Below are 17,360 nucleotides of genomic sequence, written 5' to 3' on the forward strand. Positions count from 1 at the left end.
AATACTTAGTCAGAGATTTCAATCTGTTCACACGAAATGACTGAATGGAAGATAAATAATACTATATAAACAGCTATATATAATTATGATGGCAAGACATAGTGGGTAAAACATCAAGAGTTTTCAATTGGTTCACCCCAATAATTGTCATATTCTTTAAACAAAAAAACGCTTAGTCACATGCAAAAATAATTTTATAGATTTCATTTTAGAAATAGATTTTTTTGGTTCCCACACATTTGGGTTGATATATGCACGTGTAGAAGAATGGTAAGAATAATATATTGTCGATCGTGGTTTATTGTGATTGGTCCCAGATATTTGGTTGATGCTCGTATAAAAGATAATGGTCGGAATAACATATTGTCGATCGTGCTAGTGCTGGAATTAATTATACAAATAAAATGAAACGTTTTATTATTATTTTTGTCTAAAAGAAAATGAAACTTGTCTCTTCGGTTTCATTACTAGCCTAGTGCTTCGTCATTGGACAAAGACACGACAATTTACCATCACAATACGCCACGACCAAAGAAAATGTCAATATAAATCAGATGATGATGATTAAGAGAAAAATTACACATTTAAGAGGCCCAACGTGGCAGTTGTAGTAGTAGTAGTCATGACCATTTCGATAATGCAGTTTGAAGGAGAGAAAAAAACCCCATCTGAAGTTGCAGACGTAACCCTCAAGAAAGAAGAAGATGAACAACAACGTAGATATTATTCATCGTCGTTTAGGGAGGAGAGGGACACCTTCGGGCCGATCCAAGTTCCTTCCGATAAGTTGGGATCTTTACCAAAACATTCTGATCCGTGTGACGTACGTAAAACATTTTTCTCACATTCTTTTTGTTGTTCTGTATGTCAGATTATGGGGAGCTCAGACGCAGAGATCGCTTCAGAACTTTGATATAGGCGGTGATCGCGAGCGGATGCCCGAACCAATCATCCGGGCTTTTGGCGTTTTGAAGAAATGTGCTGCCAAGGTTTTTGCACTAAAAGTCTAAAAGTCTCTCTGTAATAAATTTGCTTTTTCGTTTTGGTTTATGATTTGACGATGATGTTTTAGGTTAACATGGAGTATGGTCTTGACCCAACGATTGGGGAAGCCATAATGAAAGCTGCACAAGAAGTAGCAGAGGGAAAGCTCAATGATCATTTCCCACTTGTTGTATGGCAAACTGGCAGTGGCACTCAGACTAATATGAACGCTAATGAGGTAATATTTTTGCAGTGTTGGGGGAGATATACTTTGTATGGATATATGATCTCATACAAGTGTTACCAATGGCGGATCCAAAAACTTTTGACTAGAGGCAAAATATTGAATCGACATGATACATATTTTATTTAACCAATGATAGATATCAATTACTCGTTTCTGGCATAGACTAAGTATTTTATTTATATATTTAAACCAAATGATGTTAATAAAATATATGCATAGATGACAAATAGTTAACTAAAATTAAAGAGTACAACAAGTCAACAGCTAACCATATTATTCTAATACGTACTTAACTACTAAAATGTCATCTGATCTACTTATTAACGTCAATATTATATAGATAACAGCGAAAATTTCGGTTTTGATATTTGTTCTTTAAATAGTTTTTGTCGAATGAATTAGAGATATTCTAATTAGGACTAAGTATATTTATTATTTTTTGTAGAAAATTGCTTAAACAATTTCTTATGTAATACTATTTTAAAAATAAACACCATCATTCATCAACTATTTTTGTTTTTTAAGTATTCGATTTTTTTATTACGCATACAATACTTTATTTTATTAATTAGAATATATATGCAAGATTGGTTGCACATATTTTACAGGGAAAAAAAACTTTTGACTTTTGGATTAGAAAAAGTTTACTTATATGATTTACCAGCACTCATGATTCACGTTGGTCTGTTAATAGAGAAACTCCAATATATGGAATGCCACAACATTATCAATATCATATTGAATTCATTCCAACCGATCGAAGGACAAATTCAATGACAACGTACATAACTTTTTTATGAACTGTATTCTACCAAATATGGTGTGGCACTTTCATTGAAAAAAAAAAGTATGGTGTGGCATAATTTAGAAAACACTACAAACATATGTATTATTTTATTTGTGTTTTTCCGTTTAATAATATAATTAAATTATTGGTTTGGTTCTATATATCAAATTTTGTATGGTGTGGTTCTATATACCTTTTGTATCTTTATTATGAACTTTAATTTTAAATAATATGAAATGTTAATTTATACAAAATATAATTAGTCATATAAGAATATTTAGTATCTATTAAAAATATAAAAAAAGCTCTTCGATTTAATAATAAATAATATTATTTGTTTTTGGTGTACGATTTGGTGCGGACGCAGGTAGAGCTTGGGTGTGGCATGTGACCCACTCTATTTTTTCTATCTTCTTCAATAAATAGTGTAAAATTTAGTTAAGTGCCCTCTAATTTAATTATTAGTTACACTAGTGCCCCATACTAAATATATTTCTGCATCCGCCCCGTGTTGTGGTAAGAGACTAAAAATGGAATACTGTGACACCAAATTTAGTGTTATTTATTTTTATGTTTTTTTATACAGAAAATTTGGTGTTATTTCAACACTAAACTTGGCATGTGGTTGGAGTCGCTCTTATATGCTACGAGAAAATGTTTGTGAGGTAATGAAGTTTTGTGTGTTTGCTCTTGACAGGTCATTGCTAATAGAGCAGCTGAGATTCTTGGTCATAAACGAGGTGAAAAAATTGTGCACCCAAACGACCATGTGAATAGATCACAATCTTCTAATGACACTTTCCCGACTGTAAGCTTTGGTTTGCATTTCCATTACCAATAACTTTGCATGATTTTAAATATCGTTGAATTGCTTTGCTTGTCCTTCCTATTGTCAATTACTACTACCTGACTGTCGTGTTATTTTGGTTTTGTCTAGGTCATGCACATTGCAGCTGCTACTGAGATTACTTCGAGGCTGATTCCTAGTTTGAAAATTTTGCATAGCACTTTGGAGTCTAAGGTCGGACCTTATTACCTTCTTTCTCAAGTGACACAGTTGATGCATGTAGTCGCTATATATTGCAACTCACTACTGTTTTAACATGAAACTTGCTTTGACTAACTAACCACTTTTGACCTCAGTTCATTGCGGTACCATTTAATATTTGAGAGCTCTCTATATATTTTGCAACTTTACACGTTCTGCCCTTGACATTTTGTTATTTAATCCCACTTTTCTAGAAATATATAGTCCTTGTCACATTTATATTGCATATGCAATTATGCACTCAAACGTCAGAGTCTATTTGCTCCGCATTCTGACATCTTTTAAACTGATCGATCTCATCCTGTTTGGTTTCTCGCAGTCCTTCGAGTTCAAAGATATTGTGAAAATTGGAAGAACTCATACTCAAGATGCTACACCTTTGACACTAGGACAAGAATTTGGCGGATATGCTACTCAAGTAAATTATTTGTTCTGTTTTCTATCCTTATTTTAGCAAAAGTGAGAAATATTTTTTAAAGTTAAGATCTGATGATTGTAGGTTAAGTATGGACTTCATAGAGTCGCATGTACTCTACCCCGCCTCTATCAGGTTTGGAAATGATACATTTGGAAGATCTGATGTCATGTACTTCTCCAATTTTTATAGAGCCCTAAACTTGTTAGAAATGTTTGTACCAGATTGCGCAAGGTGGAACCGCTGTTGGGACTGGATTAAACACTAAGAAAGGGTATAAATCATTTCTAATATTATTAGCATCCCTAGTTCATCTCCTCTTATTCCACTATTTGTAACAATATATAGTAATATATATACATATATGTATAGGTTCGATGTAAAGATAGCTGCGGCGGTTGCTGAAGAAACAGAATTGCCATTTGTCACTGCTGAAAATAAGTTTGAAGCTTTGGTTAGTCTCATCACTAAACCACCTTCATCATCATCATACATGTCCAAACTCCTCCCTAGCTCTTGCTTTGGGTTCCTTACCATACTGATCCTTTTAAATGAATTATATGAAATCACTTGTTACGTTATTCTGCTTTTTACAGGCTGCACACGATGCTTGTGTTGAAACCAGTGGATCTCTTAACACAATCGCCACATCTTTGATGAAAATCGCTAATGATATACGTTTTCTTGGAAGGTACGTATCTAATATATTTTTTTCTTTCTTTCTTTCTTCGAGATGTATAATGTTCTCTTATGTTTTCATCATGCTTTCGTATAGTGGCCCAAGATGTGGTCTTGGTGAACTTTCTCTACCTGAAAATGAGCCAGGAAGCAGTATTATGCCTGTATGAATACATCTTTCCTATTTTCTCCTATACCCGCAAACCTTTAAATCCCTTTTCTAGTAACAAATTTTTATTATCAGGGAAAAGTGAATCCTACACAGTGTGAGGCCTTGACTATGGTTTGTGCTCAAGTAAGTTCCATTCATCAAATTAAAGATTTACTGACATGTAGTTTTTAATAGCTAAGGTTGTCTTGTTCCTGATCACTCTATGGGTTGCATCGTTTCTAGGTTATGGGAAACCATGTAGCTGTGACAATTGGTGGGTCAAATGGCCATTTTGAATTGAACGTATTCAAGCCGGTGATAGCAAATGCTCTCTTACATGTACTTATTTTACTCTTTCATTGTTCATCTCTTTTCTTTTTATTATATATATAAAATATGTCAATCTTAACCATTTGATCTCATATCTTTGATACAGTCCATTAGATTACTAGCAGATGCTTCAGCTTCGTTTGAGAAAAACTGTGTGAGAGGCATTAAGGCTAACAGAGAAAGGATCTCAAGGCTATTGCACGAGGTAGGCTTCCTCGGTCTCGATCATTTATTTATCTTAAAATTATCCAATTGCGGAAATGATTTCTAGGAACTAATTAATACCTTTGTTTTATGTATTTCTTTGTAGTCTCTTATGCTTGTGACATCATTGAATCCTGTAAGTCTTTCCAAATAGTTAACTTCTTTGTCAAGTCATCATTGAATATATAAACCACAATGCTAATTTCTCTCGAATCCTTGTCTTCTTTCTTTTACTAGAAAATCGGCTATGACAATGCTGCAGCAGTTGCCAAGAGAGCTCACAGAGAAGGATGTACATTGAAGGTAATTAAACTAACAAAAGATATAAAAGATTCATAACAAAATAAATCGTTTTTTAGAGACACAACTGAAATTGATGCATATAATAAGATCCCTAAATCTGGCTTTAATTTTTATTATACAGGTTGCAGCTATGGATTTAGGTGTTCTTACTTCGGAAGAGTTTGATACTCTTGTTGTTCCCGAGAAGATGCTTGGCCCATCTGATTAATCATTATAATGGAGCCAATAGCTTCAACAATTACTACTACGTGATGTGTGTGTTTTTATATACATTTGTGATGTGATTTTTGAATACATATGTTAAAGAGTCATGCGGTCATAGTGTAGTACAACTTAAGGTTATTAAAAGGTACCAAAATGTCAAGTTGTATTGTTTGGGATATAAATACAATAATCAACTTTGATTACACTCTACTGGAAATCATTAGAAAAACAAAAATAAAATGAATAAAAAAAACAATGGAAAACAGGATAAACAATTTTTAAGAAATGAAAAAAAAAATGCAAGGAAGAAACAAAATAATAAATAGTAACCAAAGAATAACAATATCTTTTAAAATCTATTAAATATTATATAAATTAAATTTCAATGAAAATAGTAATACTATTGACTCAGGTGGGATTGGTCGCAGAGGTGGTGCTGTAACTACTTGATTTTAAAATAAAATTTGTGAATTAAATTATATATTTCAAATTAAAATAAAATTTTAAGAGTAACTTAGAACATTTTTTAGTTTTTATTTACGATATAACCATCTCTTAAATTTATTTTACTATTCATCAAATAAAGCTTTAAGATTAATTTAACATGAAATTTGTATCAATATATATTTTTCTGTTAATATATGATGGAAATATGAAATTATTCTATTATAAGATTGAAATATTATTGATAAATATGTTTTCTTATTTATTTTAAAATAAAAAATGAATTTTAATATTTATTCCTTTTTAGTTCCATTTGTTCCTTTTATGTGTTTTGTGACCTTTTATCAATATATGAATTGGTCATGAGGCCCATGGGAGTCCAATGGGCTTTGTATCAATCAAATTGTACCGACCAAATCGATCATAATACGCGTGACCCTTTGTCTTCTTCTTCGTCTTTCGACTTCTCTCTCAAACCATCGCCCCCCTTAAAGCAGAGAAGAGCCCTTCGAGTTCGAGGAACCAATTAAGAAACCACAAGTCGACAACATGGAGAACGGAGATATTCCAGAGGACGCCAACGAGCGTAAGCAAAATCTGTCCTTTTTCAAATTTTCTTGTAGCTTCATGCGTTCTTCTTTCTGGGTTTAACCTAACTTGGGTTCTTGTTTGTTTGTTTGGTTGGTTGGTTGGTGAATAATAGATTGCCCAGGTCCTCAATCAGAAACTGCTGGAAAGTCAGATTCTTGTGCAGGTTGCCCTAATCAGGAAGCTTGTGCCACTGCTCCTAAAGGACCTGACCCAGGTTCTATTCTCACTTGAGTCTCTCTGTTTTTGTATCGTAGTTAGGATTCATCTCACAAGTTTCTCTTTTTGTTGTTGAAATTTCTGGTTTTGATGATTCTTCAAGTTTCCTGGGTTTTGTGTCGATGTGTTTGTATGAGCTTGTATCTTCTTACATCATACATGTTCGATTGCTTCAGTATCTGTTTCTTAATTTGAAGGTTTATAATAGATTAGTATCTAGGCTTTGGAACTCAAAATAGCTCTATTTAGAATTGTGGTTACTTGCTCTATATTGTTCTGTTGAGAGTGTAAAACCAGTCACCATGTGATGATGATAATGCTTATGTTGATTTAAGGCTTTAAGCTTTATATCTGTATGTGTTTGATTTGGAGATTCACTTGGTTACTAGTTGAACTTATGCTGGGGTATCTAGGCTGACGTTTTCTGTTTTTGTGTAGATTTGGTTGCCATAGCTGAGAGAATGAGCACTGTTAAGCACAAGATTCTGGTTTTGTCTGGCAAAGGTGGAGTTGGTAAGAGCACTTTCTCAGCTCAGCTCTCCTTTGCCCTGGCGGGTATGGACCATCAAGTAGGTCTGATGGACATTGATATATGCGGTCCAAGCATTCCAAAAATGTTAGGTCTTGAAGGGCAAGAGATTCACCAGAGTAACCTTGGTTGGTCCCCGGTTTATGTGGAAGACAACCTTGGTGTCATGTCCATAGGTTTCATGCTCCCCAACTCTGATGAGGCTGTGATCTGGAGAGGCCCACGCAAGAACAGTCTTATCAAACAGTTCTTAAAAGACGTCTACTGGGGAGAAATTGACTACCTCGTGGTTGATGCCCCACCAGGAACCTCGGATGAACACATCTCCATCGTCCAGTACCTTCTACCCTCGGGTATCGATGGTGCCATCATTGTCACGACACCTCAGGAAGTCTCCTTGATTGATGTCAGGAAAGAAGTGAGCTTTTGCAAGAAAGTTGGAGTCCCTGTGCTAGGAGTCGTAGAGAACATGAGTGGTTTGTCTCAACCGTTGAAGGATGTCAAATTCATGAAGCTGCTGACAGAAACTGGCTCATCCAGTGACGTAACCCAAGACGTAATCTCTTGCCTAAGAGAACATGCACCAGAGCTTCTCAACATCGTGGCTTGCAGCGAGGTGTTTGACAGCAGCGGAGGCGGTGCAGAGAGAATGTGTCGGGAAATGGGAATACCATTTCTTGGGAAGGTTCCTTTGGATCCACAGCTTTGCAAAGCAGCTGAACAAGGTAAGTCATGCTTTGAGGATAACAAGTGTTCTGTTAGCGCACCCGCGCTTAAAAACATCATAGAGAAAGTTGTACCTTCAACAGTGATGACCGAGTGAAGTAGAAGAAGAAGAGGAAACTCGTTCAAAACACTTTGGTCAGTCCTGTGAACAGACAATGCTTTATCTTTTTTTTCGGGTTTGTGTAAGTTAAGAGGCATTGTTTTACTTTTCACATGTCGACTAAGATTATTATAATGATGTTGAACCATAAAGTCTTTTCCATTTGGATGAATCAAAAACCGATCCAAAACCAGAATAACTGATCCAAAATTGAACCAAATATTAATGTAGTTAATGATAAGATTGAACCGAAATTGAATGCTAATCTTACTGAAAAAATAGTTATGTATCCGAAAGCGAATGTAAATCATATGACCTTCATCTCTCTTGAATATGGAACCTTAAAAAATTTGGTCCCAAAAGATTTTATAAATCTAGAGCAACTCCAACCAAAACACTAACTCTGATGTAGAAATTACATTAAATTTGGTGATATAAAATTTTATTTTTATTTTTTCATTCAAGATTAGAGTATTGTTATTTTTAGGAGAAACTTTTGTTTTGTAAGATATTAAGAAGTTCAATAAGTGTAAATATAGAATATATAAATACTTAAAATAAATCATCGTTTCCACATTGAAGATTTTCTGTTTGGACAACTGGAGAATGGATTGTTTTGCATGTTCCTCCACAATGCTTATTTCTTAGATTTCTTTTGTAAATATTTTTTTTTCCGGTTTGAGCTACCAATCTTAGAATTTTATTCTAATTAATGTGCGGTTGACAAAAAGTAGAAAAAAATCATAGTTAATAATAATAATTATTATTAAATTTTAAATTTTTTGATTTTAATAAATGAAATTCTTTTTATAAATGATAAACTATAATTTAATTAATATAAGACATGAAGAATATTCTCAAAACCTAATATTGAGCATCCCACAATCAAAGAGAAAATGTTCCACGACTACAACCTCAACATGAATACTAAGAATACTTTACTCGGTAATATTATTATCTTAAAGTGTTAAATTAATGTTTAAATTTATATTATGTCCTACAAAATTGTCTTATTGCATTTAGTTTCTTTATGTTTGTTTGGTTTTCATTTTAAATTTTAGGTCTTAAGTGTTAAATTAAACTTTAATATGTATTTCTACTTTTAATCAATCTGGAATTTCTTTAGATATTTTATGCAAAATAAATGTTTCATATTAAACATTAATTAAAAATATTAATTGTTTTGTGTATATTTTTTTTAAATTATAATATTAAAAGTGAAATACAAAATTATGAACTCCAAAAAAAAAAGAATTTTTGGACATTAATCAAATTATTAAAAATAAAATCCAAAAAACGATATTTTATTTTAGTGTTTTAGAAATTGTTCAAAATTACTCAAACACAACTTTAATGATTTAATGCTTCTAACCATCACTAATCATTGCGTTTAATAGGTTTTAGTGATAGACCTTAACAAGTTTACTTTTTATAAAATTCGGAAATTAAAAAAACTCTAGTTAAATGTTAAAGATCGGAAATTAGACGAAAAAGTAAAACAAATTATTTTCTTGGTGATCCAAAGCAAATGGGTAGTGATCAATGCAATGGTACACAAATCAATGGCTGGCACTGAACAAGTTAAATAATTTAGATTTACTATAATTTTGATTTGAATATCACATACCTCTCCTATTTAACAACAAACTTGAGAAATAATAAAGGTAAAATGTTTATGAAATTTAAAGAATTATTTATTGTCATGGCTGCACTAACTTTGAACCAGTTACTAGTTTGTGTGTGTGTTTGGTGAGAATTACTAGGATTAAAATTAAAAGACAGTTTTGTGATCACTCAACTAATTAATAAAGATTTGTATATTATGATATTGAGGATAATCGCATATGTAGCATGTAATGTTTCGGAACCTAAGCATATATCTCAACAACCATAAGCTTCATTACATATATATATATAAATATAACTATATTCCAATTATATAGTTTGTCTTATTCCAAATATATATGATATATTTCTAGCTTCAAAAGTCAAATAACACAATAATGTATCGGAGGAGCACATTATTAATGTTTTAACCATAGCCGAAAACCTTCCACCTAAATAAAATAATAGTAAATATATTTATTTAACTTGCGATTTCCACGTATATAGTTAATTCATTAAAATTTTAAGTTATTAGTATATTACCGTTCAAAGAAGACGTAAACCATTGTTCTTTAATTTAAATATATTTTTTGGGTAAACACTGGTGGGGTTATGATTGTTATATTGTTCACGTTTCTATGCTTTTCCAAATTTTGTTCATAATAAAATATAGAATAAGGAGCATGCATTATTATTGTTTTTTAAAGATTCAAAGTAAAATTATAGATGTTACTATATAGTTATCCAATATTTTTGTGTAAATTTTACTGTACTTTATTAGTTATAAAATAATAATAAAGTTTTATTTGATTTAATTTATACATTTTATAATCTTTTATATTTAATTTACCTATTTTCACACTTTAATTTTAATTCTTCTTCGGTACATAATATAATGTTTAAATTCGTGAATTATATAAATTTGGTTAAATCCAACAAATAAAAAAAAATCTTGATTTAACTTTTGATTTTTTTAGTTGTATATACTATATTAAATAAAATATAACATTTGTGATTTCTTAGATTTTTATAAGATGTCATTGCATCGATGTGCAGTTCAAAAGAATATTTAATAAACTAGTTATAATATTTTATATATTTTAAAATATAAGCAATGTTGTATCGTAGTTTTAAAATATATATATGTCACTCTTAAACGATTTAAGGAGATATGTTGAATAATTTTAAAACTAAGATACAACATTGCTTATAGTTTGTCTATATCTCGATTTAGGGAGAGCACGAGAGAGAGAGCGTGCGAGAGATAGTAAGAGAAGAACAAACCTGAACTCCTGCGAGACGATAAAGAGGAGTGGTTGGAATTGAGAATCAGATAATCCTATTTTTTCGTCTTTGGTCGAGCACGAGAGAGACAAAGAGGGATATGTTTTGTAGTGTAATTTTCTAAATTAGTTGAGAGTACTTTAGACATTTTTGAGTTTGGCTGAACCTGCTGCAGTTGAATGGTTCGATCAGACTCAACCAGATTCTTTGCATTTTTTAGATGAGTTTGATAAAAATCACTCAACTGATTCATTTAAACGCTCCTGTAAATTGTCAAAAACGAACATCATTTTTCATCTCAATTGAGATGGATCATCTGAATTGAGAAACGAACGAGGCCTTAAAGATGGACTTTCAAATCATTTTTGGTTATATATATATATATATATCTATATATTTAACAGAAAATTATATTTACAAACTATATTTCAAATAAATATTTCAGTTCACTAAACTTTATTTTAAATTTAGTAACTAAGTAAGTTGTTAAATGATAGTTCCATGTGCTAAATTCATAAAATTGAACTAGCAACAAATTATACCATACGTTGTGACATTATTTTCTTTTCCTTTTTGATATCAAGTGACATTATTTTCATTAATACTGTATTTAGCCTATTAAACTATTTTGTATTAATTGTCAAGATGTTTCATTCACTCAAAACATAGGCTATTTTATTTAATTTATTTTCATATCTAAAACCTTTTCATACCTACCTTTTTTTTTTTTAGTTTTTTTTCCTTTCTAAATATACTGTTCCTTCAATTGCTACCAATGGGAAGCTTGTTTGTATCTCCCACGTGACGTGAGGAGTAGTCTCTGGAATAAAAAGCACAATTTTGTGAAAATCAGACAAAAGAGACGATCAGATCCCATTTTGTCTTTGGCACAAGAACCCAATCCCACCCACAAGTTTTGGAAATCAGAAGATGAGCGAGCTTCCCGGGAACCCTAAGAAACCCAAACTCAAAGAAGAAGAAGAAGAAGAAGAAGAAGAAGAAGAAGCTAACGTGTCTTGCAGAGAAGAGCAAGAAGAAGTCCTTGTCGCTTTAGTCGAGCATCGTTCTAATGAAATCGAGCGTATCAACCATCACATATCTAATTACCAAACCAAGGTCTCAAAGTTTACCTTTTTTTTTTCTGCTTTTTCTAGATAATTCGAAGTGAATGATTTGATTGATTGGTGGGTTTTTCTTCAGCTTATTGAAGCAGAGAAGAGTCTGCAGAATTCAAAAGCTAAGTTAGCTCAACTTCGTGGAGTTTCTTCAATTCCATCTAATAGTGCTAAGAAAGATGATAAACCATTGAAGACTTTGAGGAATGTGAGTGAAGACTATCCATCTCCCTCACCTAGCAAGACTTTAAGGTCCTGTGATAGCTCTGATCATCCTAGAAGTAGTAGTGCTAGTAGTGTTTCCAAGGCTAAGACTGTTGTTCTGAAGCAAAAATCTGAACGATCTCGTGACAGTCTGAATGTTAAAGATAGAGGGACGAAGAGGAAATTTGGTAAGCACTTCTTGAACATTGGTTTTTTCGTATATATTTGAGGCTTCTTTTAGTGTTGACTGGTTTTTCTGTGTCTTTGTTACTGCAGAGCAAAAAGAGCACAAAGAATTGATTCGGTTGATAGCTAGAAACTCTTCACCAACTACAATCAAGTGTCATACCAGCAATCAGATCTCTAGTCAGCACAAGAGGAAATTAAGAAGCTTGATTCTGTGTCCTGTAAATGAGCAGCTGTTTGCAACAAGGTACATGACTACACGACCCATTAGTCTGCTGTTGGGTTTTAAAAAATGGGTTCTGTAAATCTAATCTGTCTTTATGTTTTCTTGTATCATTAAGTTCTCTGGATGGCATGGTCAGTTTATGGCAACTGCAGCCTCGAAGGTGAGTGTTTCTCTCACTTTGTTCCCTTGTGTTAGTGTATTGTATTGATATTAGTTTGGCACTAGCCTCTTATTGGAGGCGAGATTTGGGAAGCTCACAGTACATGAAATAAATGACGACTTGTAGCTATCTCTATTAACTATTAAGGATTGATGTTTAGGTTTATGGCCTCAGATTTGGATAGATTTATATGTATTGACATAAGAGCCTCAAACCCTGGCCCTTGCTTAAACTTTAAATGGAAAGAAGAACAACTAACGCCTTAGTATCTTTGCCTATCAACCCAACTGCTTGTTAAATAGTGGGGTGTTATTTTTGTTGTCTATATTGTATCTATACTAAACACAAGGATTAAACAAATGGAATAAATTTGTTGGAACACTAGTTAACTTAACGCATGTAGCAAATGTGCCAATGTAATATAGATCCCCAGCTCAATCTAGATAGAGATTAGAATTCAAATGTTCCATCCAAATTAGGAAGCTTGTGTCTTTCTATGTAAGGAATATATCTGTTTTGATTTGCGGTCCATTTAATTGCAGATTGGCTGCATCATTGCTTAGTACCACTGACTGTATGTCTCGAAAACAAAGGAGATGGGCAGAAGATATGGCCTGGCACCCATCTGGGCACACCCTTTTCTCTGTATACACAGCAGACGATGGTGATTCTCAGATATCAATCTTAAATTTGAACAAGACACGCGGGGTAAGATGTTCCTGCACCACATTATTTGAAACTTCACGACGTTGCTGTTTTAAAAAAAGACAAAGACAACACAACACACTAGTATTTTGCTTTTGAAATGTATCTCAAACTAGGTACTTTTCTTTTTGTGTTGGTGAAGGTTACTTTCCTGGAGAATAAACCTCACGTAAAAGGGATCATCAACAACATAAAGTTCATGCCTTGGGAAAATACATGCTTTGTCACCGGGGGAAGTGATCATGCTGTTGTACTATGGAACGAGAGTGATGATGAAGAAAAAAAATGGAAGTCGAAACCTTTACACAGGAATCTACACTCAGCTGCTGTAATGGGAGTGGACGGGATGAGGAACAAGAATGTTGTTTTATCAGTTGGTGCAGACAAGAGAATATGCGGGTTTGATTTTCAAGTTGGTAGAGCAGACTACAAGCATCAAATAGACTATAAATGCATGAGTGTTCTCTCCAATCCTTGTGACTTCAATCTTTTCATGGTTCAGTCAGGGTAAGAAGAACTTGTCAAATATGATTTACCAAATTTGCTAGGTACCTTTCACTAACGAAGAAGACTCTCGGCATTGTAATGTCAGGGAACCCGAGAAACAGCTTCGACTGTTTGATATCAGGTTAAGGAAAACCGAACTCCATTCGTTTGGGTGGAAGCAAGACAGCAGTGAGTCACAATCAGCTTTAATAAATCAGTCTTGGTCTCCTGATGGTTTATACATAACCTCTGGCTCAGTTGACCCGGTCATCCATGTTTTTGACATCAGGTAAAGGAATTGTCAACATCTCTGTTCATTTGGCTAAATAAAGATGATGCCTTTACATTTTGGATTGTGATTTATGTTATTGTTGTTTCACTCGTGTGGTATAGATACAATGCTCGTAAGCCGACACAATCAATAAAAGCGCATCAGAAACGAGTGTTTAAAGCGGAATGGCATTACTCTCAGCCACTTCTCATCTCAATATCTTCTGATCTCAACATTGGTCTGCACAAGATCTCATGAAACTTTTGACCTCTAACATGTCTGTATTCTTCATATCTTTTATTAACTGAGTATACAGGTTCAGGTGGCGTAATATTTTATCAGTCATCATTCATACCAATTCTTAGTTTTAGGCATAAAACATCATTTACATGTGGATTGAATAAAAAGCTTTACATTCAATTTTATAAATGATTCGTTTATTTAAACATTACTGCTGCTTTGCCGTGAATTGGCTTTGTCAATGAGCCATTAGAAATCGTGATTTCACAAGTATGTATCGAATTACCAAGTACAGTACTTTACTTCAGAAAGAAAGAACAAAAAAAAAAAAAAAAACGTAAAAAAAATTCAACCTTTTGGCGAAAACATAGAAGAAGAAACCTCCAAAATTCTAAATCGCTCTAATTTGAGATTTTAGCTGTCCTCCTCCATGTGAGAGCGAAAGGGTTTAAGAGAGATGAAGAGAAACTCCATTAACGTCTCCGGAATCAGAAGATTCTGCGTCACCTCTCTCTCCTCATCATCCGCTTCAAGCCTCACTGGTAAAAAGTTTCTTCTTTGTATCCGAATCCGACATTTCTGTGGATTCCACCATGTCTGGGGTTTATCGAATTATCATCAATCTCCAGTTTTATGATGTTTACATAGCTTTTTGGGTTAGTTCGTGTATAAAGTTTCTCTCTTTTTGTAATTTGGGACTATTTGGTGACTAAGATTTGATGATTCGATTTGTCGCTGCCAATTGGGCTACAATTCACTCAATAAAGTTTCATGCTTTTGCTTGTAGATCATCGGATTTTGAAACAAGTTCTTGAATCATGCAAAGCTCCTTCAAATTCTAAATGTGTTCGTCAAGCACATGCTCAGATCTTTAAACTTGGATATGGAACATATCCATCTCTTCTTGTCTCCATGGTTGCAGCTTACAGACGCTGCAACCTTTCATATTTTGCTCGCCGGCTTCTTCTTTGGTTCCTCTCTTTGTCTCCTGGTATTTGTAACACGAACCTAATCATTGAGAGTCTTATGAAAATCGGAGAGTCCGGTTTGGCTAAGAAGGTTCTTCGTAACGCTAGTGATCAGAATGTGATTACTTGGAACTTGATGATTGGTGGTTATGTCAGAAATGTTCAGTACGAAGAAGCTTTGAAAACTCTTAAGGTTATGCTTAAGTTTTCGGATATTAAACCGAATAAGTTCAGTTTCGCTTCCGCTTTAGCTGCTTGTGCCCGTCTTGGAGACCTGCACCATGCAAAGTGGGTGCATTCTCTGATGATTGACGCTGGGATTGAACTTAATACAATATTGTCTTCTGCACTTGTCGACGTGTATGCAAAGTGTGGAGATATAGAAACTTCGAGGGAGGTTTTCTATAGTGTTGAACGGAGCGATGTATCGATTTGGAATGCGATGATCACTGGTTTTGCTACTCATGGACTAGCCACAGAAGCAATCAGAGTGTTTTCAGAGATGGAAGCGGATCATGTTTCACCAGACTCAATAACATTTCTCGGGGTTTTAACAGCGTGTAGCCATTGCGGTTTGCTTGAAGAAGGGAAAAAGTACTTTGGTCTAATGAGTCAGCGGTTTTCAATACAGCCAAAGTTAGAGCACTACGGTGCTATGGTTGATCTGCTAGGCCGAGCAGGACGGGTCAAAGAAGCGTATGAGTTGATAGAGTCAATGCCGATAGAGCCAGATGTGGTGATATGGAGATCTCTTCTTAGTTCCTCCAGAACTTACAAGAACCCTGAGCTAGGAGAAATCGCTATACAGAACCTTTCAAAGGCAAAGAGTGGAGACTATGTGTTGCTTTCGAACATCTATAGCTCCACGAAGAAATGGGAGAGCGCTCAAAAGGTGAGAGAGTTGATGACTAAAGAAGGAATCCGTAAAGCAAAAGGAAAGAGTTGGGTGGAATTTGGAGGTGTGATACATCGGTTTAAAGCAGGAGATACATCTCATATAGAAACAAAGGCTATATACAAAGTATTAGAAGGTTTGATACAGAGAACTAAGTCTGAAGGGTTTGTGTCTGACACTGATTTGGTGTTGATGGATGTCTCTGAAGAAGAGAAAGAAGAGAACTTGAATTACCACAGTGAAAAGCTAGCGTTGGCGTATGTGATCTTGAAGAGTAGTCCAGGATCTGAAATTAGAATCCAGAAGAACATACGGATGTGCAGTGATTGCCATAATTGGATAAAAGCAGTGTCGAAGTTGTTGAATAGAGTAATTATAATGCGGGATCGGATACGGTTTCATAGGTTTGAAGATGGCTTGTGTTCTTGCAGAGATTATTGGTAAAAGATGTATCGACTACAAACGCTAGTTTTATCTGCATTCTTTGTTTCGCTAACTCGTAAAGGGGAACGATCAAGAAACCAAACACGGCTGGAACTTTTAAAGCACAGTTTCAGTTTTTATGGTACATTGTCTTAAAGACATGGAGCTTTGAAGATGATATATTTGGTCTTACTGTTAAAAGTTTTGGGAGGTTGATGTTTGGGAATTTAAAAGTTTTGGGACCAATTTGGAATAATTAGTGTAGTGAAACTGGTGATTACCAGTTATGTGTGTCCCTGGATCGGAGGGTATAGATGTAAAAGATAAAAACTTGTTATTGGGTTAAAAAATCCGACCTGCCGGAATCGAACCAGCGACCTAAAGATTATCTGTTGCAAACAACTACAGTCTTCCGCTCTACCAACTGAGCTAAGGTCGGATTGTTATTTACATTCAACTACTTCTTGTATTATATTATTTTATATTCGTTCATAGATGTTTATACAAAGGGTATTTGCAACATCTTGTTGCCAAAACTCAATTCCTTCTCTTAAAAACAAAACTCTAATATCAAATTTTGTTGTTGACAAATATTTTCAACATCATAAGAATATGCGAAAACTGATTCCTTGATT

The 17,360-nt window shown here is 33.9% G+C and overlaps 4 protein-coding genes and 1 non-coding gene across 5 annotated transcripts; 4 read left to right on the forward strand and 1 right to left on the reverse strand.

The window, feature by feature from the left end:
- On the forward strand, positions 597-5,554 carry LOC104761084 (fumarate hydratase 2, chloroplastic-like). The gene is made up of 17 exons (XM_010484119.1): positions 597-786; positions 872-989; positions 1,073-1,222; positions 2,716-2,826; positions 2,956-3,039; positions 3,386-3,484; positions 3,566-3,616; positions 3,706-3,755; positions 3,854-3,935; positions 4,078-4,172; positions 4,257-4,323; positions 4,404-4,454; positions 4,554-4,649; positions 4,747-4,845; positions 4,951-4,980; positions 5,082-5,147; positions 5,269-5,554. Exons 1-17 carry the CDS (start codon positions 623-625, stop codon positions 5,353-5,355), a joined length of 1,500 nt encoding a protein of 499 aa, XP_010482421.1. The 5' UTR covers positions 597-622; the 3' UTR covers positions 5,356-5,554.
- Positions 6,239-8,119, forward strand: LOC104761086 (cytosolic Fe-S cluster assembly factor NBP35). The gene is made up of 3 exons (XM_010484122.2): positions 6,239-6,381; positions 6,499-6,600; positions 7,041-8,119. Exons 1-3 carry the CDS (start codon positions 6,345-6,347, stop codon positions 7,952-7,954), a joined length of 1,053 nt encoding a protein of 350 aa, XP_010482424.1. The 5' UTR covers positions 6,239-6,344; the 3' UTR covers positions 7,955-8,119.
- On the forward strand, positions 11,638-14,639 carry LOC104761087 (protein tipD-like). The gene is made up of 8 exons (XM_010484123.2): positions 11,638-11,962; positions 12,047-12,353; positions 12,442-12,598; positions 12,693-12,737; positions 13,280-13,445; positions 13,585-13,949; positions 14,035-14,217; positions 14,322-14,639. Exons 1-8 carry the CDS (start codon positions 11,777-11,779, stop codon positions 14,455-14,457), a joined length of 1,545 nt encoding a protein of 514 aa, XP_010482425.1. The 5' UTR covers positions 11,638-11,776; the 3' UTR covers positions 14,458-14,639.
- LOC104761088 (pentatricopeptide repeat-containing protein At5g50990) lies at positions 14,776-16,919 on the forward strand. Its single transcript, XM_010484124.1, has 2 exons — positions 14,776-14,981; positions 15,227-16,919. The coding sequence occupies exons 1-2, from the start codon at positions 14,897-14,899 to the stop codon at positions 16,744-16,746; spliced, it is 1,605 nt and encodes a 534-aa protein (XP_010482426.1). The 5' UTR covers positions 14,776-14,896; the 3' UTR covers positions 16,747-16,919.
- Positions 17,076-17,164, reverse strand: TRNAY-GUA. Its single transcript is given in 2 exon segments — positions 17,076-17,111; positions 17,128-17,164. It is a non-coding gene; the product is annotated as a tRNA-Tyr (tRNA).

This window comes from Camelina sativa, chromosome 18, assembly GCF_000633955.1.
Source record: "Camelina sativa cultivar DH55 chromosome 18, Cs, whole genome shotgun sequence".
In the NCBI taxonomy this organism is placed as follows: Eukaryota; Viridiplantae; Streptophyta; class Magnoliopsida; order Brassicales; family Brassicaceae; genus Camelina; species Camelina sativa.

Coding starts and splice junctions, on each gene's coding strand:
- LOC104761084 (XM_010484119.1), top strand. CDS start 623: ATGACCATTTCGATAATGCAGTTTGAAGGAGAGAAAAAAACCCCATCT. Junction 3,756..3,853: donor GGATTAAACACTAAGAAAGG/GTATAAATCATT, acceptor ATATATGTATAG/GTTCGATGTAAAGATAGCTG. Junction 4,981..5,081: donor TTGTGACATCATTGAATCCT/GTAAGTCTTTCC, acceptor TTCTTTTACTAG/AAAATCGGCTATGACAATGC.
- LOC104761086 (XM_010484122.2), top strand. CDS start 6,345: ATGGAGAACGGAGATATTCCAGAGGACGCCAACGAGC. Junction 6,382..6,498: donor TCCAGAGGACGCCAACGAGC/GTAAGCAAAATC, acceptor GGTGAATAATAG/ATTGCCCAGGTCCTCAATCA. Junction 6,601..7,040: donor TCCTAAAGGACCTGACCCAG/GTTCTATTCTCA, acceptor GTTTTTGTGTAG/ATTTGGTTGCCATAGCTGAG.
- LOC104761087 (XM_010484123.2), top strand. CDS start 11,777: ATGAGCGAGCTTCCCGGGAACCCTAAGAAACCCAAACTCAAAGAAGAA. Junction 11,963..12,046: donor TATCTAATTACCAAACCAAG/GTCTCAAAGTTT, acceptor GTTTTTCTTCAG/CTTATTGAAGCAGAGAAGAG. Junction 13,446..13,584: donor ATTTGAACAAGACACGCGGG/GTAAGATGTTCC, acceptor GTGTTGGTGAAG/GTTACTTTCCTGGAGAATAA.
- LOC104761088 (XM_010484124.1), top strand. CDS start 14,897: ATGAAGAGAAACTCCATTAACGTCTCCGGAATCAGAAGATTCTGCGTC. Junction 14,982..15,226: donor ATCCGCTTCAAGCCTCACTG/GTAAAAAGTTTC, acceptor TTTTGCTTGTAG/ATCATCGGATTTTGAAACAA.